Here is a 26,525-nt window from a genome sequence, read left to right as displayed (position 1 = left end):
TGTATATGTTTGACCAGTTGTAAGTAAACCTCCTTATGTTTCTCCTTTTCAAGAAATCAACACCTACGGGCCGGCCTGGTGGCGCACTGCTACAGTGAGCCGCTTGAGAGCGCGGAGGCGCTCCCGCGGAGGGTTCGGATCCCACGTACAGACCGGTTCCCGCTCACTGGCTGAGCGAGGTGCGGGCGCAGCACCGAGGGTTGCAATCCCGTTGCCAGTCCTGGTCCGGTATGGGCGCGACACTGAGGGTTGCGATCCGTTGCCGGACACAAAAAAAGACAAAAAGGAAAAAAAAAAAAAAAAGAAATCAACACCTACCTGTCCCTGCCATTAAAGTAATCCAATTGATACGTTAATTATATACAGCTTTACTTCTTATCCAGCAGGTACAATATTTAATGAAACTTCATCCTGATTTGAAATGCACGCAAGCAAGCAACCAACTAACCAGTGCTAAAATGTGGCAATAGTATGAGGGTACTTCGGAAAGTTCATGGAGGGGCTGGCCAGTTAAGCTCAGTTGGTTAGAGTGTGGTGTTACAACACCAAGGTCAAGGATTTGGATTCCTGTACCAACCAGCTAGCTGCCACCTCCTCCCCCCCCCAAATAAAGTTCATGGAAAAATGGAATTAAGAAATAATATGAATCCTTCCATTAATTTTTTCAAGACCCCTCATATTGTGTCTATAGCTGCACCTTAACCCATCATGTTCCAAAACACCTTATATTGCTGGCTGAATATTTAAAGAATTATCAGAGTTATCTTAGGAATCAATTGGTGGATATCATGGCCAAGTAATGGCTGAGTCACAGAAATCAAATGTGGGAGGTTAATTTATATTACAAACTACTACATCCCACTTTGCTATAGAAAACACGGGTCCACCATTTCCTGAAATAGTAACCCAGGACATCAAACTCAGTATTATGAAACAAAATTAAGTACTGTGAGTATAAACCTTTAGGGGTCCAAGTTAGATTCCATGACTGTTTAAAAAACACTTAATTAAATAAAAATATTGCTGGACATATTGATTATAGAGTAGAGAGAATTTTCAGAGATCTGAAAATGAAATTGGCAGAAAACTATATTCAGAATAGTGGCCTACCTCTTCTGCCAATGTCTGTTGGAAAAATGCACGAATGGAAAGACAACACTGATGGAAATTCTTTATAAGCTGAGGGTGGATAGAGCCACCTAGCTGTGCCACCTCTTCATGGGTAGGAGTAATAAAAATTCCTTGCACTGTTTCTAAGGCAACATAGTGGAAAAGCGTGTTCTCAGGACCAGACGTCAGTCTTGAAAAGAAAAACAGAAAAGAAAAAATAAATTGAAGTAAATTTTAAAATGTTGCTTCATTTTGAATTTTTTAGGCTTCTTACAAGTTTTATCAACAATATATTATCAGTAGTACAATTAGGGAAGGAAAACTGGGTCAAACATTTAATTCCCTCTTCATCCTTAACTGAAGTACAGGCTAGGATTATTATTAATTCCCTTAACGGAGGCAAACACTACATGTTAAGCAGGGATAAACAAACACCAATTCATTTGTAAGCAACATTAACTGTTCCTTTGCTAAACAACCCAAACTGTCTAAACCCCTCTTTTACATGGTTGGTAATGAATAACTTAGCTCATATCTAGCCCAGATATCTATAAGCCATGAACAAAGTATCAGTATAGGGTAGATCACATATAAAAATACCTTCCAACAAACTAAACACATTTAAGTTAGTAGCACTAAACTCTATTACCATGATAGACAAACTGATGATCCTAAAGAAAAATAAAATTATTATTACCAGAGGCAGAGTAGGATTAATATTGTATAATGCCGTGGCAATTACTGGTAGTATTCTACCACTTATCATTGCAATCTCCCTTCTCTCCTGTGTTCTCTTACTATTTTCATTTTTCCTTTCTTTCCCATCCTCTTCTCCCCTATTAAATCTCAGACAGACAAGCAGAACCTATAATACCGCTTATTTCTACCAGAAATAAGAAGAGCTAAAGAACAAAAATAACAGCAAGAACAAAATAATCATAGTTTATATACTGAATGTCCTCTATGTGCCAAGGTACGTGCTTTAACATACCTTAGTTTTAATTCTCATAATGACCCTGCAAGATATTAAATATTACTATCCTCATTTTAACCACGAGGAAACCAATGTTCAGAGGATTTAGATGAACTTGCTTGCGGTGGCATAGCCAGATGGCAGAGCTTAGCTAACTCCGAAGCTTGCTCTACTATACCTTGCTTTTCCCTCTGCACTGCTGACTTATGATTGGCAATCTTTAAATATACAGACAGCAATTTCCCACCTCAAACACTCAAGCTGCCCCTTTCAAATCCTTCTATGATAGAGACTGTCTATACTAAAAACTACCTTCAGTTGATTGTTCTTTCCAGCCATAAACACACAGGCAAGGAAAAGGCATATTTCAGCTGTTAATCTAGATACTGCCTCAATTATCCATGATAATCAAATTCCTGTATTCCCTCATATTACATCCTGTTATATACAATTATTATTGCATTATTATTTTTTCTATTGTAACATAGTTGATTGTACATATCTGTGGGGTACAAAGTTGAATATCAATACCTGTGTACAATATGGGATGCTCAAATCAGGATAGTTAGTATATTCAACATTTTGCAATATAATCAGTTTTCGTGGCTCTTTACAAATTCCTCCCATCCCTCATTCCCCTTTTCCACCTCTGGTAACCTTAGTTCTGTTCTCTCCTTTTGAAAGTTCAACATATTATTGTGGTTGTTGTATCTTTCTTTCTTTCCTTTTTATTTATTTGTTTTTTAGCTTCCACATGTGAGGACATGTGGTATTTCGCTTTCTGTGTCTGTCTTATTTCACTTAACATAATTTTCTCTAAGTACACCCATGTTGCTGCAAATGGCAAAATTTCATACATTTTCATGGTTGAGTAGTATTCCATTGAGTATATATACCACATTTTCCTTATCCAGTCATCTGATGATGGACATTTAGGTTGGTTCCAACTCTTGGCTATTGTAAATAGAGCTGTGATAAACATGAGAGTGCAGGTATCCCTTCAACATGATGATTTCCATTCCTTTGAGTATACACCCAGCAGTGGAGTTGCTGGACTGTATGGCAGTTCTACCAAAGTTGTTTGAGAAACCTCCATACCATTTTCTATAAAGGCTGCACCATTTTGCAGTCCCACCAACAATGTTCCTTTTTCTCTGCAACCTCTGCAGCACTTATCATTCTCAGTCTTTTGGATATTACTCATCCTGACTGGAGTGAGATGGTATCTCAAAGTGGTCTTGATTTGCATTTCCCTGATGCTGCGTGATGTTGAGCTGTTCTTCATGTGTCTGTTGGTAATTTGTATATCTTCCTTTGAGAAATGCCTATTCAGCTCCTTTGCACATTTTTAAATCAGTGTATTTATTTATTTATTTATTTTTGTGACCGGTAAGGGGATCGCAACCCTTGGCTTGGTGTTGCCCGCACTGCGCTCAGCCAGTGAGCGCACCAGCCATCCCTATGTAGGATCCGAACCCGTGGCGAGAGCGCCGCTGGACACCCAAGTGCCGCACTCTCCCGAGTGCACCACGGGGCCGGCCCAGTTTATTTGTTTTTTAACTAAGTTATTTGAGTTCCTTGTATGTTTAGGGTATTAATCCTTTGTCAGATGCATATTTTAAAAATATTTTCTCCCACTCTGTAGGTTGCCTTTTCACTCTGTTAATTGTTTCTTTTGCTGTGCAGAAGCTTTGTAGTTTGATATAAGCCCATTTGTTTATTTTTCCTTCTGTTGTCTATGCTTTGGAGGTCATATTCATAAAGATTGCACAGTCCTACTTCCTGAAGTGTTCCCCCTATGTTTTCTTTTAAAAGTTTTCTAGTTTCAGGTCTTATATTTAAGTCTTCAATCCATTTTGAGTTGATTTTGGTATATGGCGAGAAGTACAGATCTAGTTTCATTCTTCTATATACGGATGTCCAGTTTTCCCAGCAGCATTTATTAAAGAGGCACTCTTTTCCCCAATGTATGTCTTGGTGCCTTTGTCAAAGATTAGTGGGCTGTGAGTTTGTGGGTTGATTTCTGGGTTCTCTGTTCTGTTCCACTGATCGAAGTGTCTGTTTTTTTATGCCAGTATCATGCTGTTTTGGTTACTATAGCTTTGTAGCATAATTTGAAGCCAGGTAGTGTTATGCCTCCAGCTTTGTTTTCTTTGCTCAGGATTCCTTTGGCTATTTGGATTTTTTGTTGTCCTATATGAATGATAGGATTGTTTTTTCTATTTCTGTGAAGAATGTCATTGGTATTTTGATGGGGATTGCACTGAATCTGTAGATTGCTTTGGGTTGTATGGACATTTTCATATTGCTGTTTCTTGCAATACAAGAGCATGGAACATCTTTCAATCTTTTTGTGTCTCTCTCAGCAGTGATTTGTAGTTCTTCTTGTAGAGATTTTTCACCTCCTTGGTTAAATTTATTCCTATGTATTTTACTTTTTTGATGACTGTTGCAAATGGGCTAGCTTTCCTGATTTCTTTTTCTGCTAGTTTGTTGTTAGAGTATAAAAATGCTACTGAGTTTTGCATGTTGATTTTGTATATTGTAACTTTACTGAAATTGTTTATCAACTCAAAGGGGTTTTTGGTAGAGTCCTTATGCTTTTCTATATATAGGATCATATCATCTGAAAATAGGGACAATTTGACTTTGTCTTTTCCAATCTGGATGCCTTTTATTTCTTTCTGTTGCCTGACTGCTCTGGCTAGAACTTCCAATAGTGTGTTAAATAGAAGTGGTGATAATGGGCATCATTGTCTTGTTCCCATTCTTAAGAGACGTCATTCAGGATGATATTGGCAGTGGGTTTGTCTTATATGGCTCTTATTGTGTTGAAATACTTTCCTTCTATACCTAATTTGCTGAGAGTCTTTATCAGGAAGGGATGTTGAATTTTGTCAAATGCTTTTTCTGTATCTATTGAGATAATCATATGGTTTTTTCCCTTGATTTTGTTGATGTGGTGTATCACATCTATTGACTTGACTATGTTGAAACATCCTTTCATCCCTGGGATGAATCCCACTTGATCATAGTGTATAATTTTTTTGATGTACTTCTATATTCTATTTGCTAATATTTTATTGAGGATTTTTGCATCTATGTTCATCAATGATATTGGCCTGTAGTTTTCTTTTTTGGTTTTATCTTTGTCTGGTTTTGGTATCAAGGAGATGCTGGACTCATAGAATGAGTCCCGGAGAATGGACTTTGATTTGATATTTTGGAATAGTTTGAATAGAATTGGTATTAATTACTCTTTAAAGGTTTGGTAGAATTCAGCAGTAAAGCAATCTGGTCCTGGGCTTTTTCCTTTGTTGGGAGTGTGTTGATTGTTACTTCAATCTTGTTTCTTGTTATTGGTCTGTTCAAGCTTCTATTTCTTCTTGCTTCTGTAGTTCTTGCTTTGGTAGTTTGCATATATCCAGAAATTTATCAATTTCCTACAGGTTTTAAAATTTGTTGGTGTATAGTTTTTTATAATAGTCTCTAATGATTCTTTGTATTTCTGTGGTATCCATTCTGATGTCTCCTTTTTCACTTTTGGTTTTTATTATTTGGTCTTCTTCTTTTTTAGCTAGCCTACCTCATGGTTTGTCTATTTTTTTTATCTTCTCAAAAAAACAGCTTTTTGTTTCATTGATCATTTGTATCATTTTTTTGGTCTCTATTTCATTTAGTTCTCCTCTGATCTTAATTATTTATTTGTGTCTACTAATTTTGGGATTGGATTGTTCTTGTTTTTCTAGTTCCTTGAGTTGTAGTTTAGGTTGTTTATTTAAAATCTTTCCATTTGTTTATGTTTATTGCAATAAACTCCCTTCTTAGTACTGCTTTTGCAGTATCTAACAACTTTTTATATGAGGTGACTTTATTTTCCCTAGTTTAAGAAATTTTTGAATTCCTGTTTAATTTCTTTTTGGATCCATAGGTCATTCAGGAGCATGTTGTTTAATTTCCATGTATTGTACAGTTTCTAGAATTTCTCCTGTTATTCATTCTAGTTTTAATCTGCTGTGGTCTGAAAAAATACTTGAAATGATTTTAATGTTTTTAAATTTGTTGAGACTTGAATTGTGACCTAACATGTGGTCTATCCTGGAGAATGTTTCATATGCTGATGAGAAGAATGTATATTATGTAGTTGTGGGATGGAATGGTCTGTAGATATCTACTAGGTCCAGCTGGTCTAGAATGTAGTTTAAATCCCATGTTTCTCTGTTGATTTGCTGCCTAGATGATCTGTCCAATTCTGAGAGAGGAGTGTTCAGGTCTCAATCTATTATTATATTGGGGTTTATCTCTTTCTTTAGGTCTAATAGTGTTTGCTTTATTAATCAAGAGTTCTCTTGTTTTGGGTGCATACATATTTATGATTGTTTTGTCTTCTTGCTAGATAGATCCCTTTATTATTATATAATGCCTTGTCTCTTTTTATGGTTTTTGTTTTAAAGTCTATTTTATCTTATATAAGAATAGCTACTTCTGCTCATTTTTGGTTTCCACTTGCATGGTGTATCTTTTTCCAACCTGTCACTATTAGTCTGTGTGTCTTTACAGGTGAGGTGAGTCTCTTGAAGATAGCATATAGTTGGGTCTAGCTTTTTAATCCAATCAGTCAGTCTGTGTCTTTTGAGTGGGGAATTTAATCCATTTCCATTTATGGTTGTTATTGAAAGGCACTGTCTTACTTCTTGCATTTTATCAATTTTCATTTGTATGTTTTAAATATCTTTTGTTCCTTTCTTCTGTTGTTTTCTTTTGGTGTTTGTTGGGTTTTTGAGGTGGTAAGATAGAGTTTTTTTCTCTTTCTCATTTGCACTTTTGTTTTACCAGTGGGTTTTGTTCTTTCTTGTGTATTCATGTAGTGATGATCATTTTTTGGATTTGACATAGAGCACTCCCTTATGGATTTCTTGTAGCTCTTGTCATGTGGTGGTGAACTCCTATAGTTTTTGTTTTTCTGGAAGATACACTATTTCTCCCTCATTTCTGAAGGCTAGCCTTGCTGGGTATAGTATTCTTGGCTGGCTTTTGAATTTTGAATTTATCATCCCATTCTCTTCTGTCCTATAGAGTTTCTGTAGAGGAGTCTGCTGTTAGTCTGATGGGGAGTCCCTCAGAGGTTACTTGATGCTTTTTTCTTATTGTTTTTAGGATTCTCTCTTTGTCTTCGAGTTTTGTCAGTTTGACTATAATGTGCTCAGACAGGACGTTTTTGGATTGAATCTGTTTGGGGTTCTTCGAGCCTTCTGTATCTGAAGGTATGTGTCTCTCTCTATACCTGGGAAGTTTTTTGCTATTATTTCATTGAATATATTCTCGATGCCTTTTCCTTTTTCCTCCCCTTCAGGAATACCCATGATTCAGATGATTGTGTGCTTAAGGTTGTGTGCTATCTCTCTTAGATTTTCTTCAATTTTTTAAATGCTTTTTCTTTGTCTGCCTGAGTTATTTCAAAGAGACTATCTTCAAGATCAGAAATTCTTTCTTCTGCTTACTTTAGTCTGCTGCTTAAGCTCCCAGTTGTGTTTTTTACTCGGTGAATGATTGCTTCAGTTCCACGAGTTCTGCTACATTCTTTTTAAAAATATTAATCTCTTTGTAAATTTCTTCCTTCATATCCTGGATAGTTTTGCTCACTTCATTGTGTCATCTAACTGTGTCTTCTTGTATCTCCTTGAGTTTCCTTAAGATTTTTACTTGGAATTCCTCTCTAGTCATTTTGAGGGTTTCCTGCTTGGAGTCTAGTTCTTGAGAGTTATTGTATTTCTTTGGTGGACTAATAATTTGTTTTTTCATATTTCTAGTATCTGTATGTTGATACCTGGTCATCTGGTAAAGCAGTTGCTTCTTCTATTACTCTTTTTCACTGGACTCCGCTGGTGACCCTCCTTGTGTCAGTTCAGTTGAGAGGTTGGCAGTCCACTTGCACAGCAACAGTGGCTGCTGCTGTGGTAGCAGGCCACCCTTGTGGTTGTGGTGGTGACTTTGGCAGGCTGCTCGCATGGCAGTGGTGGCTCCAGCAGTGGTGCACTGCTCACACGATGATAGTGGCCACCTGGTGGCTCTGTTGGTGTCAATGAGTACAGCAGTGGCAGTGGCAGCAGCCACTTGCTTGGCTGCAGTTTCCACAGCAGCGGCTCATGCAGCTATGGTGACCACAGCAGCAGTGGGGTTACCTCACAGTGGTAGCAGTGGTGCTGGCGGCTGCAAGTGTCTACCTGGCTTCCGCAATGTCCTTGGAGGCAGTGGGGTTACCTCATGGGGGAGGCAGCAGGGTTACATCATGGGGAAAGGCAGCAGTGCTGGTGGCTGCAACTGGTTCCCTCTTGTTTGTGGTGTCCTCCTCAGCAGAAGGAAGATTACTTCATGGGGGCAGTAGCAGTGCCAGCAGCTGCAACTGACTTCCTCACATCTGCAGTGTCCTTGGCGACAGCGGGATTACCTTGTGGCACTGGCAGTGGTGCCAGTGGCTGCAACTGTCTCTCTTGAGTCTGTGATTTCCTTGGCAGCATCCTTGGTGGCAGCAAGGTTACCTCTCAGGGGTGGCAGCATCACCAATGGCTGCAACTGCTTCTCTCATGTCTGCAATGTCTTTGGCAGCAGCAGGGTTACCTCATGGAGGTGGCAATGGCAGCCGTGGTTGAAGCCAACTCTCTTGTGTCTGCAGAGTCTGCTACTGCACGAACAGGCCACAAGTAGGACTGCTGCTCTGTGGGGAGCTGCCCTGCAATGGGTGATGGTTCTGAGACTGGACAATGGCTCTGGCGACTGCAGCAGCAGTAGACCCATTTTTATCTTCTTCTGCAGAAGGAAAGTGCCCTGGGCATCTCTAGTCCACTATCTTCTATACCATCCTTTTAAAAGGAACAATGTAGTATGAAAACACCTTTCCATGTCAATAATGAAAATAAACACACATCTTTAGCTTCTTTTTAAATAAAAGGACCTATGATCTACACTACATGTGAATAAATGTTTAAGCCACTGAACTTGAAAAAAGAGCTTTCTTTTGTTAGAGATAACACCAAAATAACATACATATGTTAAAAACCTGATATGGAGGTGATAAAATTTCAGAGCAGCAGGTTTTGATAAACATAGGAGGAGAGTTTTGTGAAGGTATTTTAGGGTTCCATAAAATGTTTGATTCAATTTATTTGTTTAAAAAACATTTTTAACTATTAAAAAATTAAACATTCATAGTTGTAGACAATAAATACCAAAATTTTTTTTTGTCCTTTTTGAGACTGGCCACACGGCACTCAGCCAGCGCCGCACTCCCAAGTGCGCCACGGGCTCGGCCCATAAATACCAAATTTTAACATATTAGATTTCCAATGCATTATTTTACGCACAGAAGTTACCTTGTTTTTGCCCCATCTTCAGAAAAAATTTATTTCCTGATAACTCTGTGACATATATATTTGAACTTATTGTAAAATATTTCAATGATTAAGAAAATGGTAGCTCTGCACTTCTTTTTTTGTGAATTCTATTTGTACATGTCTAATTGTTCAAATAAAAGGGTGCAATTGAGTTTATTACATCAATTGATCCCATACATGGTACATAAATACCAGGTAAGGCTCAGGCAGACTTGCTTGTCACCACATAATAATTGCAAAGAAGTGAATACATAACATTTGATATTGTAATAATTATAGACAGTTTAAGTGGCTAAACATTCTTTCCTCACTCAGTTCCTTTTACTTCAGAATTCCCTGTTCAGTGTAAGTTTGAGGTTATACCCATTTTCTAAAAAGGGTATCTTGGACCAGTTCCCTAAGACCCAGACTTTGAGAGGGAGATGTACAGGGAGAAAGCTTATTGGGAAGTACTCTTGGAAACAATAGCTGTGGGGGCGGTGTGATGAAAGCAGGATTGAGAAGAGGGAGAAGTTCGACTGCTTCAGTTGAAACAGAGGTCTCAGCAGATACCACTGAGAACTCTGAAGCCTGGATGGCCTTTCAGAATTGTCTTGAATTTAGGTGAGGAGCCAAGCCTCTCTGCCCATCTATTAGTCATTAGAACTCTCAGGGGAAGGACTCAGCTATGAGCCATTAGCAACCACCACTCTCAAGAGTTGGGAACAGTACCCTGAGCTAAGGGGTAACTGGGCAGCCCACGACTGCAGACAGCCGAAAAATAGTAAACTCCAATTTCAAAATTATATTAGACGCACAAAAGGGAGGTTACCTGCAGAAGAGAGAAAAGGGGGGACTTTCGCATTTTGAAATATTACTAAGTTTTGATCTCTTATAACATGACTATGTTCACTTTCCTAAATGTGTAATGAAACATTACAGAAATACCATAGATATTACCTGTAATATGTAAGATATACCATAATTATATTTGTTGAATAAAATCTCTGTTCTGGAATTATACTTTCTCAGTGTAAAAATTCCTCAAAGACAGAGAGTTTAAGTGAAAAACAGAATTATGAGGAAGTTTCTTACTTCATTGTGTTATATATTTCCAATTCTTTTTCTGAAAGGTCCTTTTTCAAGTTTCCCAAATGAAATGGATTTGGAAGAGTAGACTTCTTTTTAGTGACCTGAAAAATACAGTTAAATAGATCAGTTTATATCTAAAAATGAAATCAAACAGCAGAAATAATTAAAAAATTAAAAATCCTTCTAGGAAAACTTACTATTTTGCAATGGTCCCTTTAAACACTTTCAATGCTAACTTGTACCTCTTGCTTATCCTTTTCTAAAAGGGATCCCAGGGCTGTGATGGTGTTCCCTGAAAACTTCCTACCAGAGCCATTATGGAGTCATTACTAAGTTTGTATGTGTGCATACCTGTCTCTCTCCCTAGATTCTGCACTCCTCAAAGTTAGGGACTGTGTCTTATTCATCTTTGTATGTCCTTTGTGTAGCACAGCCCTTGGCACTTAGTAACTAGGTGTTCAATCAACATTTGTTGAATGGCTGAATCATAAAGTTTAATTCAGTTACTCTTAGGAGCTGTTCATGTCTTGTTATTCTTAAATCTCTCCAAATCCTCTTAGACTATATATATATATAGGAGCTGTTCATGTCTTGTTATTCTTAAATCTCTCCAAATCCTCTTAGACTATATATATATACATATATATATATATATATTTTTTTTTTTTTTTACTGTCCGGTAACGGGATCGCAACCCGCAGTGTCACGCCCGTACCGGGGACCGGCAACGGGATCGCAACCCTCGGTGTTGCGCCCGCACCGCGCTCAGCCAGTGAGTGGGAACCGGTCTCCACATGGGATCCGAACCCTCGGCGGGAGCGCCGCCACGCTCCCAAGCGGCGCACTCTCCAGTGCGCCACTGGGCCGGCCCTCTCTTAGACTATATTTGCTACCAATTTGACTAGGACAATGGATATAGTACTGATGTGAGTACTTCCTAAACACACTTAGGGGTCCAAGAGTGTTCTATTGTTTAGAATTAGGAGATTGAATCTATGGTTATTTATACCATGCCACTCAGAATCTCATAGTTTGTTTGTGCCCCTTCTCAGACTCCTCTTTACTCATGCCTTGTCTGGCATTACCTCCATCCACCCAAATGGCAAGTTTTAAACATTTTTTGAAAGAAAAAAGCATCACTAGAATAAGTATAAAGCCTACCAGGGTGATTATTTTGATAATTATTTGGCTGTCTTATGATATTTTTATGGAAAAAATGAAGAAAAATGATAAACAAACAGTATGAAAAATACACCTCCTCTTTATTTTATAGTCACATTTTGAAGCATTGAATATGGAGACCCAACCTTCACAGGTGCAGATAAAAAATACTTATCTATAAAAAATAGGATAACACACCAACACACACACACACACAAGATCCTGATTCTCTTTTTGTTTCTGCTAAACATGTTACTGGCTATTTAGTTGGATCAGCCTCCCAAATTCCCCACAGTTAGGATGTTCTCTGTTACCACTGTGAATAGAAAAGAAAGGGGAAAGCAGGATTAAAGTTTCTTTACTTGTATGTACTGTTAAACAGATATCCTGGATGTCAAGGGGCTCTTGTCTTATTACTTGATATTTCTTTCTCTGGTTATAAATCATTACTTTGCCAACAGTGACTAAAATCACCATTTCAAATGAGAAATAATCGGACATTAAGAAAATCCCTTGCCATTATAAAGTAAGGACTGGAGAGACAGCTTAGCTCCCAGAATGTACACACTTGAATGAACACACACCTTAAGCAAGGCCCCACTTTCTTCTGAACCATCAGAACCCTGAGATTCTCTTTGCTTCTGTACTGTATCCGATGTAGTGTGGGGGTTAAGGCCAATGCCTTCTCCACCTTCATAACCATTTTCAGATCCTCCACTACTTCGGGAAGGACTGGGCTTACGTGTCTTTAAGGAATAGTCACCAAAAAGGGTTCGTCTGCATGTTGGAGAGGTTACTACTTTGGAAGTAACTTGTAGCCTACTGAGGATAGGTGAAGTGGACAAACTATCAGTTTTTTCACGTGATCCAGCAAGGAACCAGTCAGCACAAGATAAACAGGGGCTTGGAGAAGATGCTAGCCGTTCAGCTATGCGAGAATCCACTCCTTCCAGCTGGTGAAGAGTTGTTTTGACCTGATCCACATATATACAGTCTGGTCCAGGATTCCCAATAGCTCTGGATGCACAACCTCCAGCTTCTAATAGTACACATAACATATAATGTCTCTATAAGAGAAAAAAATAGGTTTAGCTATCGTGGAAATATTTACATATAATGTGCATGCATAAATTTATGAATACTAAAGACATATGGGCATATGGGACAATCATGTGATGATTATTAAAAATTCCTCCCCTTTCCTTCTTAGTTATTATCAGTGCTTTTTGATCCCAGTTGAAAACAATCTCACACTGCCTTATCTTGATATATCATCAACCACTTCTCTTGGTACATGGAATTCCCTAACTAAGCTTTCAAAGAGCCTCAATTATTGGAAGTCCTTTCATTTACAGTTACATATTTATTCTGTTTCTGATTCTATATTCTTTTCATACCTCCCTCTATTTCCCAAAACAAGCCAAAGGATAAACCACTAAAAAACAGGGAACAAGAGATCTTAAGAACTAGCTAAAATCTTTTCCTGGATTTTATTAATATTTCTACATGAGTATTAAATGGATGCAAAAGAAAAGGACATAAACCATTTTCTTGAATATTGGCATTTTACATACTCATTATTTTAAATGAACAGGTTTGTTTGTGTATTTATTTAGACAGTCAACTTTTGGTAAACTTACCAGGCCGACAATTAGCAAAAAATATCTCCCTTCAGGTTCCTGAAAGACTTCAGTGTTTGAGTCTGCAGAAGGCTGGAGGTGATATTGAGGAAACACTTCTCTCCATATTATCAACTGACCAATTCTTTGTTTTGCTGCTAAAGGCAGCAAGCAATAGTGGCGACAGTATACAGCAATATCAATAAGATCATCCTTAGGCAAATGACTGCATATCAGATAACCCTTGAATTTAACCACAAAGAGCAAAAGTCAACCAGTGATAAAAAGCAATAATCCCATTATATATTTCTAAGAGTTTTATAAACACTTTTGCAGTGGCTTAAAATATTCCAGTTTCAAATAGAGTAAGATAAAGAAAAAATAAAGGTTTTTTTTCCTGAGGTCAAGCCAGAGATTATAATGATAACTTGAACTCAACAGGTAGACTTTAGCACAGAGCAAGATTATCTTTGCATAATATTAGTCAAGTTTTGGCAAAATTAGAAAAGAACTGAGTTCTAAGGATGGAAAGTGAAGAAGCAGGGGTTAAGCTAGGGAGAGACTGACTTTCACTGGGTACCCCTCTGTATTGTATGATTCTTTGTCAGCTGTTTTACACTGTGTTTAAAGATCTTTTTTAAAAAGTGAAAATACTTAAATTCCTTTGATGCTTAATTTGCTTTACATGGAACTCAACTACTTAATGTTATAGTGTTTATTTAAAAGATGTGTAATTACTTCTGAAGATAGGATAAAAAACACACTACTGCTAAAGGAAATCAAGAAAGTATTGCTCTTCTCTCTCACATACCTGGTTCCTTCACTACTGTCTCTCCTTTACACATTTGCAAATGCTTTAGAATGCAATGACACCATAAATATGTGTTATAATTATAAATATGTAGGTACAAGTCTTGTTTTAAGATCTTAATCTTATGTTACTGACATTCAGAGGAAAAGAGACAAATGTATTTTTCACGTCTGTAAAGTCTGAGAAAATTCACTATAGGTCTGTTTATATAGCAGTTGGACATTTATAAAAATTTCAAGCTTCAACTTACCTTGTAAAATAGAGAAGACCCCAAAATTGTATATAGCCGCCTCATGTCATAGTAGTCCTCAGACTGGGGGGGGAATTCACAGTGGATTTATATTTTTGATTTTTTGTGATTAAAAAAAATCCTAGTTAAGCTACAATAGTTAAAATGAAAATTATATTCCTTAGTAAGTGAATTTTTTCATAATGTATCCTTTAGAAATCAATATACTAGAGTATTAGGGTGAAATATAATATGCATACATATTTATTTGACTGAGAACCTTATTTTTTTTTTTTTTCCTTTTTGTCTTTTTTCGTGACCGGCAACGGATCGCAACCCTCAGTGTCGCGCCCGTACCGGACCGGGCCCGGCCACGGGATCGCAACCCTCGGCGTTGCTCCCGCCCCTCGCTCAGCCAGTGAGCGGCCGGTCTGTACGTGGGATCCGAACCCTCGGCGGGAGCACCACCGCGCTCCCCAAGCGGTGCACTACAGCAGTGCGCCACCGGGCCGTTTTTGTCTTTTTTTCGTGACCGGCAACGGATTGCAACCCTCAGTGTCGCGCCCGTACCGGACCGGGACCGGCCACGGGATCGCAACCCTCGGCGTTGCTCCCGCCCCTCGCTCAGCCAGTGAGCGGCCGGTCTGTACGTGGGATCCGAACCCTCGGCGGGAGCACCACCGCGCTCCCCAAGCGGTGCACTACAGCAGTGCGCCACCGGGCCGGCCCTGAGAACCTTATTTTTGACTTTTATAAGACACTTGATTAGAGACATCTAAGAATAGAACATAAAATTCATTTCTCTGTGAGAGATTTTTAAAACAAACCTTTTAAGATGAAAACCTTTTATTATACATCATCTAAAATATCCAATATTACCATATACTATTTTTGAAAGCACAAATTGGTACAACCTATCTGTGGATAACTGAGTTATATGTAAAAAAAAATGTAAATACACATACTCTTTCAGTAATTCTACTTCTAGAAATATACAAAAATATTCAAAAAAGAAAATCAAGAGTTTTGTATAAGAAGTTAATAGAATTATTTGTAATATGCAAAAATCAGAAATAACGTGAAGTTCAAGAGTGGAGGAATGGTCTTACTTATGTTATACCAGAGAATATCATACAGATGTTTAAAAAAAAAAGGTTGATCTATATGAGCAGGCATAACAGGTTTTAGGATATATTGCTCAGTAAAAATGCAAGCTCTTTTAAAAGATTAAAAGCTCTTTTAATGCAAGCAAAGTTCTTTTAAAACAATAAAAATGATTAAACTGGTGACACATACAATAACATGAATAAATTTCAAATCTGTTATGCTAAGTGAAAGAAGTCAGACACAGAAAATTACCTATTGTATGATTCAATTTATATGACATCCTGGAAAAGGCAAAATCATGGGACAGAAAACATATCAATGGTTGCCAGGGGTTGGGGGATAGGGAAAGGGGTTGACTATAAAGGGACACAGAAGAATTTAGATCCTTATTTTTATTTTTTTAATTAAGGTAAAAATTTATTACTGAGTAGTATTCCATTGTATGGATATATCACATTTTGTTTATCCATTCCCCAGTTGAGGGATATTTAGGTTATTTCCTGTTTTCAGTTTTCTTTAGGTTTCACTGGCTTTTATTAAACTATAAAAGTAATACATGCATACTGGGATGGAGATGCAAATATAGCTATTAAAAGCAAACATTGAAAAATGCCTACTTTGTATAATGTTGAATATAATAATAATCGAAAAAAATTCACTGTGAACTGTTCTGAGTTTTATAAAAAATAACTTTTATTACTGAAAATTTAAGCATATACAAAAAGAAAATATGTAATTACCTCCTATGTACCCAGCAGCTTCCACTATGCCATGTACATGGCTCTTCTTTTTTCATCTATATCCCTCTCTCCTTCCCTCCCCCTGCTGAATTATTTCAAAACTAATCCCAGATATCATATCATTTCATTTATAAATACTTCAGAATGTATCTCTAAAACATAAGGAATCTTAAAAAATAATAACCATAATACCATCACATCAAAAGAATTATTCTCATCTCATATCCAGTCATTAATGTTTATATTTCCTCAACTGTCTTATAGATGTTTTTAAAAAGTATGTTTGAATCAGGATCCAAGAAAGGCCATACAATGCACTTAGTTGGGTTGATATGTTTAAGTCTCTTGTCACTGACAGGGTCTCTCTCAACTTCTCTCTGCTCTCCCACTGCCCCACCCACCCCACCCTTTTCTAATTTATTTGCTGAAGAAACTGTCCTGTAGTGTTTCCCAATCCAGATTTTGCTGACTGAAACTCCCCTTCCCAAAATGGGGTCATTTAACATGTCCCTGTTTTTTTTTTTCACCTCTGTACTTAAACTTTATTTATTTATTAATATTATTATTTTTTTACATTCTAAGTTGTTGCGGAACAGCTGGGGATAGGGGAAGAAAGATAGGGGGAGGGAAGTAGGGTGGAAGAGGAAAGAGGGGGAAATGGTTGAGGCCTGTGGCACCTCCCTCATTCCGGCAGGGGAGACCAGGGGGCTTCCAGTGGCAGCTTGGTCATCACTGGGCTGGATGTAGATGTTAGGGGGTTGTGGCTGAAGCTCTTGTACCCCCACCGCCCCAGCTCAGGAGTCCAGGGTGCTTCCTGTGGCAGATTGGTGGTTGTCACTGGGCTGGTTGCAGATGTTGGGGTGGTATGGCTGAGGCCCATGGCCCTCCCCTGTTCCTGACTTGGTAGCCTAGGGGGCTTCCAGTCCTTCTAGGTTTTATAGGTGTTCTTTGGTGGTGTGAGACCTTTATGGTTAATATCAAACTTTGTCTCTGATCTGTGGGTATTTTGTTTTTTCTTTCAGTTCTACGTTGGATTATCTGCTGTTCCTGTCACTTAAACTATCCATTGGAACTAATTTGTTGTCCTTTGCTTATGTCTAAAACGGGGGAACTTCCTAAGGGAACCAGCACTTGAGCCCTGTGGTTGAGCTAAATTGCTGCTTTGCTGCTGATTCTCTGGGAAGGTTTTTTGTGCAGCTCAGGTTTTAATTGTTGATCATGTAAGCACTTCCAGGTCTCATGAGGTCTGGTACACCTGGTTTATGTGGAAACTCTGGTCTGGGCCTGAGTCTTTTCAGCAAACTGCATCCCCTGCAGTTCTTTATTCCTGACCAATCTCCATGGAGTGGTCCTATGCTGATTGGAGGGCAGATCAGATATCCATGCTGTACCCCAATGTTCCCTGGTGGCCTGTCTCCCCCATCACCCCCGTCACAAGCACTCCCTTGTGATGACTCACTGTCCTATGAGTGGCTTCTTTTTATAGTTGTCTGTGGCTCTCATTCCTACGTGGGTCTACGGGAACCCTATTAGTGGTATTGCTGGCCTGGGGGCCACCAAGGCCCTCTTTTCCCCTGCCTCCTTGAAGCAACCTCATACTGAAGGGCGCTGCTGTGACTTTTGCCATTTCCTGCTTTGTATGCTCACTAGCTCCAGCCTTAAACTGGCCAGGGCTTGAAATGGCTGGAGTGGTCCTTTCTTTCTCTCATCGTGGCTTCTCCTGCCTTCATGAACTCTATATGTCTCTTCTCCTTTTCCCCTGAGCTCTTGCAGCCCCAGCTTGGCTGTTGTTGCTTTTTAATAGTTGTAAATTGGTTTATTTGTGGAAGAGACTGATGCTGGGTACAGTTTACTCTGCCATTTTGACAGGAACCAACATGTCTTTATTTTGATGGTATTTCCTGTAAATTGGTAGTTAGATCTTGAGGCCTCATCAAGCATATTTCATAGGCGGTTTGTGTGCTGCCATGAGGAACCATGTATTATCTGGCTGTCTTTTCTTTTTGTGGTTTTAACAGCTACTGATGACTATTGCCTAGATATATTAATTCATTGGGGGATTGCAAAATGGTGATATTGCAATTCTGTCATTCTTTCTTGCTATGTTAGGTATACTACTTCCATAAACAAAAACTCCTCTCATCTCTATTTGGTAACCTTCACATATGGTTCAGATAAGTGTTTGATTCTTCCTCATTTACCAGTTTTCACAAAAACAAGTTGGTTCCCTGGCATTTGCCAAATTTAACTAATAAATTTCTTCTTTTTTTTTTCTTTAGTATCATTATGAATTCATGGACTTACACATATCTGATGTGTTTCAATCCGTTGAGGTTATTATCCTTTTTTTTTTTTTTCCGTTAAATTTTTATTTTGTCAATATACAATGTATATGATTATTATGGCCCATCACCGACACCTCCCTCCCTCCTCCCTCTCTCCCCTCCCCCCCAAGAATGTCCTTTCCGTTTGCTTGTTGTAACAACTTCAAAAAAGTATAGTTGTTATATCTTCTTCCCCACCCCACCCCCCCGGTTTTTTTGTGTGTGTATGTGGGTGAATTAATTTGTTTATTTTTTAGCTCCCACCAATGAGTGAGAACATGTGGTATTTCTTTTTCTCTGCCTGACTCGTTTCACTCAGTATTATTCTCTCAAGGTCCATCCATGTTGTTGCAAATGGCAGTAGAGGTTATTATCCTTATAGATGCTCAAGAGGGAGCCTCTTCAAGTTGTCTCCCGACAACTTGTACCCTACTATAACTCTAGTAATTTATGAAATCTTCCTGGATTTCTGATATGACAAGGTGTTCCTAGGTTTATCCTGTACGTTTTTGGCCCGAAATCTGGAAATGAGACATTTACCTGAGGAGTCTTGGTTCCTTTTGATGAGAAATGTTTTTTATTTACCATGATCTGGTGTTAGTGGTGCTTATCACTACTGGGATAGTCACTATTAGGACTTTTTGGACAGAGGTAGGAGATATAATTTTTAAAAGATTAAAACCCATACTAATATTTTCAATTTAAACTCAGATCTACAGGGTTCTTACTTAATATTACATCTATATTTCCTTTCCACAGAAAGCTCAGTTCTCCATGACACCAATGTAATTAATTTTTTAACCCCATAGTATACATTGTGTAACAAATATTTTCAACTGAGTAGAAGAACCTTAAGGCAAGCAAAATAGATTTTGTCTGTGTCAAAACAGAGGCCTAATGTGAATTTCAAGATAACTGTATGTCCACTCAGTAAAAACTTAGAATTAATGATTGATACACAAGATAAGACTTCATCATTGAGCCTTTCCTAAAATCCATTCCTTCACTTACCAGTTCTGCAAAATCTGCGGCCTCCAAGTCACTTAATGTGGTGTCTAATTCCATCTATGTTAAAAAAAAAAAAAGAGTAACAGAACATTTGACTCATATTAGTTACTTTTTAGTAATGGCCATATAAAAAGTACATCATAACTACTTGCAGAATTGAGTATTTTTCTTTTCTGTGTTACTTAAGAAATGTCTCAAAATGGAACATCTTTGTCTTTAGGCTTTACAATCATAAAAAAATTAATTTATTTAACGTATGGGCATTTTTCAACTAAATCTCAATTACGATATAATGGTCTTTACCCTGTATTCAATGCAAAACAAGTTATGAGGTTAAAAATTTGCTTTCCAGTGTTAAGTTAGAAATGCTTTTAACCCATTAAATTTCTAAGAGAAAATGAAAATCAATCTTAATGTTGCCAATCTATTCTGAGTTATTTTTGTTTTCCAATTTCCTGTATATTTCTCAACAGTTGGATTCTTGGAAAATATCGACATTCTTCCTAGTCTCTCTCCTAGACACAATGCTTTGTATAAAAGATTTTTCAATCTTTATTCATAGATTAAAACACAAAGGCATGTTTTCCCCTGGAATCTGACACAGTTTAACTACCCTACAGAGTTTTTAGAAAAAAATCTCTTACTTAGGATTTGGCTTTTGTTTCTATGGAAATTGCCTAAACTTTTTTCATGTATTACCTTTCTTCCCTAAAGCATTTGAAATTTAAAAACAGAATAAATGTAATCTTCAGCTTAATCTGTAATGCATATATATATATATATATATATATATATATAAAAACTGAAAACTATTGGTAATTGAAATTTGCAGCATATTTACTATTTTTGAATAAGAATCCGTTTTTTTTTTTAAAAGGCCAAGCCACTCTCTGCAGGACTGCTTCCCAAACTGTGTCTTACTGAGATAAGAAAAGCTTTTAAAACATTAGTCATACCCTTCAATGCTTTTCAAACAGTATGAATTATTACTCATTTATGACCTACATTTTTCTACATCTAGCAAATACTTCATGTTCTCTCTTTTGTAGCTATAGTTCATCTTGTGAGAAACTATAGGACAAAGAAAAAATTACTAACATGTGATTTTAGATCTCAGAAACTTTAATGAATTGCTATTCCTGCTACTGAACTCTACAGGCTAACTTATATGATCACTGTTTCTTCATATTGCTTAAGAGAAAAGGTAAAATATCTTTTCTCTTAGTTATTCCAGTGTATCCTAGGAAAATATGATTGAAAAAAAAAGAACATCTAGCAAATAAACAAAATAAGGAAATTCTCAAACATGTGGGAAAGAAAACCTCATCATATACTAAACTCAGAACAAATACATTTTTTCCAAGTTAAAAGTAACAATTTCCACCTAAAATCTGACAGGCACAAGTTACCTTATACATATATGTTATTTGTTTATCGTTTTATTTGATTATTGGCAGCTGGCCAGTAACCCCTGGACCTTGGGGTTATCAGCACCAAACTTAAACAAGTGAGCTAACTGGCCAGTCCCACGTGTGTTTTTAACTAGATTTCTTAAGGCACTAAATTCTTAATATTTTCCATTAGAAGATATATAGTCAATAAATCCTATTATTTTTTAGCACAGTGAGAAATCTCAAAGAGAAAAAGAAACTAAGTTCTTTGAGTTTGCTGGTAAAACAAAAACTTTGGAAACTTTTGGTTTCTGGTTCCACATGTAAAGAGCTTGAAGTTGCCACTCAGTCCTAACAGGTAAAAAGTAGAACAGAGTGAAAAGTCAGTAATTCTCCTTGGATCTATAAGAGAGGTGAGGACACAGAGCAAACTGCTGTCCCCAAGACTGGAGACAGACAGATGAATACAGGGCTTACCAGAACAGAGACTCATGAGTGGAAACCGGTAAGGGAGCCAGTGCTGGGACAGGAAAACCTAACTGATGAATTGCTGGAGACTGCGTGGATAAGTCTGAGAGTTAAAAACTCTAGGGGGACCCAGCCTTCAGGGACCTCCACACTTTTGTGAGTTTTACCACCAGGAGCTCAACCAGACTGTTACAGTAAATACTGGATAAAAATCCCCTCGTACTTCTCACGGGGGAGGGGAAGAGGAACTATTTTGGAAATATGCCAGAGCACTCTGTTTGTAACAAGGTCTGCCCTCAGTAGAAACTAGTTAATTGTAGCCTAACCTGTTGGGGTATTATCAGAGCATAACTGACCTGGTAGAAGGAAAATAACCAATTCCACTCAGCAATAGCCTTTCATGAGAAGAAAAACACTCTCATCTTCCATGGGGGAGAAGGGAAAATACCCAACTCCAGCTCACATTAACCGTTCTGTCCCATCAAAGAGGGGAGTAAAAAACCAAGAAACACTTGTGAAGTTCACAGTCGAGAGGCCTGTAGGCTCTCTAAAAGACTGAAACCTAATCATAGAACTAAAAAATGCTTCTCCTCCCCCCAAACCTTACCACTACATTACTAAAGGCCAATTTACAGCAGTTCCTTTCACATGGTACATCATGTCTAGCTACCAAGAAAAATTTACAAGGCATACTAAAAGGCAAAAAACACAATTTGAAGAGACAAAGCAAACATCAGAACCAGATATGACAGGGATGTTCAAATTATACAACTGCGAATTTAAAACTATGATTAAGGAAGGCAGCATGAAAGAACAGATAGGCAATGTAAGCAGAGAGATGGAAATCTTAAAAAAGAACTAAAAAGAAATGCTAAAGATCAAAACTATAAAAGAGAAAAGAATACTTTTGATGGATTTATTAGTAGACTGGACATGGCTGAGGAAAGAATACCTGAGCTTGAGGATGTATCAATACAAACTTCCAAAATTGAAAAGCAAAGAAGACAGACTGAGAGAAAACAAAACAAAACAAAAAAACCTCCAGAATATCCAAGAACTGTGGAACAATAACAAAAGGTGTAACATATGCACAATAGGACTACGAGAGGGAGAAGACAGAAAGTAGCAGAAGAAATACTTAAAACAATAATAACCAAGAATTTCCCACAAATTAATGTCAGATAGCAAAAACAACAGATTCAGGAAGTTCAGAGAATACCAAGCAGAAAAATGTCAAAAATCATTTTCAAACAACAGAAAATCAAAGATAAAGAAAATAATCCTGGAGGAAGTTAGAGAAAAAAAACCCACCTTACCTATAGAGGAGGAAAGATAAGAATTGCATCTGACCTTTTAGAAAGCACGCAAACAAGAAGAGAGTGTAGTTAAATACTTAAAGCGTTGAGAGAAAAACCTCCCTCCAACCCAGAAATCTGTACCCTGTGAAATTATCCTTCAAAAGTGAAGGAGAAATACTTTCTCAGACAAACAAAAAATTGAGGGAATTTGTTGACAGTAGACCTGCCTTCCAAGAAATGCTAAAAAAAGTTCTTTAGAGAGAAGGCAAATAATATAGGTCATAAAATTGGATCTACATAAAGAAAGGAAGAGTAATGAAGCAGAAACAAGTGAAGGTAAAAAAAAAACTTTTACTTTTCTTACTTTTAGTTGACTTAACTTTTGGTTCAAAATTATAATAGCAACAATGTATTCAAATATATATACTTATGTATGTATCCTATATTCATGCAGGTACTTCAAAAAATTCATGGAAAGATTTGCATTATCTTTTAATTCTATGTCTCCATGAACTTTTTGAAGTACCCTCATGTATATATGCTTATATACTTGTATAAGTGAAATGAATGATAGCAATAATATGAGGCATAGGAGGGAGGAATTAGGATTATTTGTGATTATAAGGTACTTACACTGCCCATGAAGCAGTATGGTGTTATTTGAAAGTGGACTTGGATTAGTTGTAACTGTATATTGCAAACTCTAGAGCAAACACCAAAAAAGTAAAAATAGGAGTATAATTAGTATGCTAATAAAGGAGAGAAAATTATAAAAAGCTCAATTAAAACCACAAAAGGCAAAAAAAAAAAGTGGAAGACAAAAACAGAGACAAAACAAGGGCAACAAATAGAAAGCTGTAACAAATATGGCAGATATTAATCCAACTATATCAATAATCACTTTGACATCAATGGTTTAAACGCAACCATTAAAAGGCAGAGATTATCAGAGTGGATCAAAAAACAAGACATAATTATATGTCATCTACAAGAAACCCATTTTATTTATTTTTTATTTTATTTTATTTTTTAAAAGATGACCGGTAAGGGGATCTTAACCCTTGGCTTGGTGTTGTCAGCACCACGCTCACCCAGTGAACGAACCGGCCATCCCTATGTGGGATCCGAACCCGTGGCCTTGGTGTTATCAGCACCGCACTCTCCCGAGTGAGCCACAGGCCGGCCCGAAACCCATTTTAAATATAAAGACACATATAGACTAAAAGTGAATGGATGGAGAAAAATATAACTTGCTACCATTAATCAAAAGGAAACAGAAGTAGCTACATTAATTTTAGAGAGAGGAGACTTGAAAGCAAGAAAAGTTATCAGGGATAAAGAAGGGCATTACATAATGATAAATGCGACAATTCTCCAAGAAGACATAAAAATTCTTAACATGTATGCACTTAACAACAGAGCATCAAAGTACTTGAGGCAAAAACTGACCAAAGTGCAAGAAGAAATAGATAAATTCATTATCAGGGTCAGAGACTTCAACATCTCTCCATCAGAAATGAACAGATCCAGAAGGCAGAAAATCAGTAAGAACACAGTCGAACTCAACGTAACCATCAATCAACTGGTTATAATTGGCCTCTATAGACTACTTCATCCAATAAACTGGAATACACATTGTTTTCAAGCTCATGTGGAACATATAAATCACAGTCTGGGCCATAAAACATACCTTTATGTTTTTTTAAAAAATAAAAATCATATAATATCTGCTCTCAGACCACAGTGGAATAAAACTGGAAAGCAATAGGAGAAATGCTCACAAATTTGATAATTTAGCATGGACCAATTCCTTCAAAGACAGAATCTGTCAAAACTTACCTTAGAAGAAACTGACAATTTGAATAGGCCTACATCTATTTAAAAAAGTGAGTCAATCAATAATCAACTTGCAAAACCAGAATGCACCAGGCCCAGATGGGTTCACTGGTGAATTCTGCCAAACATTTAAAGAAGAAATTATACCAATTCTCTATAATCTCTTTCAGAAGACAGAAGCAACAGCAGTCTTTTCAACAAATGGTGCTGAAAAAACTGGACATCTACATAAAAAAAAGGAATCTAGACACGGATTTTACACCCTTGACAAAAATTAACTCTAAGTGGATCATAGACCTAAATATAAAATACTAAACTATAAAATTCCTAGAAGATAACATGGGAGAAAACCTAGATGACCTCAGGTATGGTGATGACTTTTTAGATACACCACCAAGGGCATGATCATGAAATAAAAAAATTGATGAGCTGGAATTCATTAAAATTAAAAACTTCTGCCCTGTGAAATATGGTATCAAGAGAATAAGACAAGCCACAGACTCGGAGAAAATATTTGCAAAAGACACATTTTGGACGTTATCCAAAATATACAAAGAACTCTTACAATTCCACAATAAGAATACAAATACAATTGGGCCAAGGACTTTGACAGACACCTCACCAAAGAAGATATACAGATGGCAAATAAGCATCTGAAAAGATGCTCCACAGCATACACAATCAAGGAAATGCAAATTAAAACAACAGTTAGATACCACTACACACCCAAAACAAAGGCCAAAATCCAGGATACTGACAACCAAATCCTGGCAAGATGTGGAACAACAGGAACTTTCATTCATTGCTGGTGGGAATGCAAAATGGTACAGCCATTTTGGAAGACGGTTTGGCAGTGTCTTACAAAATTAAACCTACTCTTATTATTTGACCCAGCAATCAAGGTCCGTGGTATTTACCCCAAAGAGTTGAAAATGTATGTCTGCACAAAAATCTGCACATGGATGTTTAAGGCAGCTTTATTCTTAATTGCCAAAATTTGGAAGCAACCAAGATGTTCTTCAGTAGGTGAATGAATAAACTAAGCAACAGAATATTATTCAGCACTAAAAATAAATGAGCTATCAAGTCATGAAAAGATATGGAGGAACTTAAAAAAAAATTACTAAGTGAAATGAGCCGATCTGAAAAGGTTAAATACTATATCATCCCAACAATATGACATTTTGGAAAAGGCAAAACTACGAAGACAGTAAAAAGATCAGTTGTTTTCAGGGTTTAGAGGAAAAGGAGGGATGAAAAGGAGGGATAGAGCACAGAGAATTTTTAGTGCAGTGAAACTACTCTATATAATACTATAATGGTGAATACATGTCTGTCCAAACCCAGAGAGTGTACACCACCAAGAGTGAACCCTAATGCAAACCATGGACTTAGGGTGATTATGATGTGTCAATGTAGGCTCATCAGTTGTAACAATTGTACCATTCTGGTGTGGGGTGTTGCTAATGGGGGAAGCTATGCATGTGTGATGTGTGGGAGCAGGGGCTACATGGGAAATATCTGTAATCTTTTTCTCAATTTTGTTGTGAATCTAAAAGTGCTCTAAAAAAGTCTTAAAAAAAACTTCAAAGGTTATGATGTTATTCAAACTTTACATTAATCAAAGAGACCCTTAGACCACTTTATTAGAAGATATCTATCTCTATTTTCAAAAGTATTGTTCTTCACTCTCCTGACTACAAAATATAGAACATATCTAAGCTACATCTGCATTGTTTACTGTGTATTAATCTTGCCTGCTCAATTTGACTCTGAACATCTAGAATTTTTTCTGATTCTGCAAAACGTAGCACAAATCTGAACACCTGGGGCAGTGAAGAGTGATCTCCACACTGTAGCGTTAGCCTTAAGGATAAAATCAACCAAAGCTTTGGTGAGATAAGAAACAGCTATTGATTTGAGGCAATGAATGAAAAAATATATACCAGAATTCACACAGTGATTTCTTTTTTTTTTTTTTTTTTTTC

General features: G+C 37.2%; 1 protein-coding gene across 1 annotated transcript in view; it reads right to left on the bottom strand.

The window, feature by feature from the left end:
* The window catches only part of INTU (inturned planar cell polarity protein), an 80,535-nt gene that overhangs the window by 3,363 nt on the left and 50,647 nt on the right, over positions 1 to 26,525 (bottom strand). Inside the window, exons 9-14 of the mRNA XM_008581610.1 lie at positions 19,548 to 19,601; positions 14,387 to 14,449; positions 13,347 to 13,568; positions 12,291 to 12,773; positions 10,549 to 10,646; positions 1,111 to 1,300 (exon numbers count right to left, since the gene is read on the bottom strand). Of these exons, the coding sequence (XP_008579832.1) occupies positions 1,111 to 1,300; positions 10,549 to 10,646; positions 12,291 to 12,773; positions 13,347 to 13,568; positions 14,387 to 14,449; positions 19,548 to 19,601 (1,110 nt within the window). The remainder of the gene's footprint in view (positions 1 to 1,110; positions 1,301 to 10,548; positions 10,647 to 12,290; positions 12,774 to 13,346; positions 13,569 to 14,386; positions 14,450 to 19,547; positions 19,602 to 26,525) is intronic.

The sequence above is a fragment of the Galeopterus variegatus genome, unplaced genomic scaffold (genome assembly GCF_000696425.1).
Source record: "Galeopterus variegatus unplaced genomic scaffold, G_variegatus-3.0.2 Scaffold2404, whole genome shotgun sequence".
Classification (NCBI taxonomy): Eukaryota; Metazoa; Chordata; class Mammalia; order Dermoptera; family Cynocephalidae; genus Galeopterus; species Galeopterus variegatus.
The sequence above is the reverse complement of the archived record's forward strand: the minus strand, read 5'-3'. Positions and strand labels throughout refer to the sequence as shown.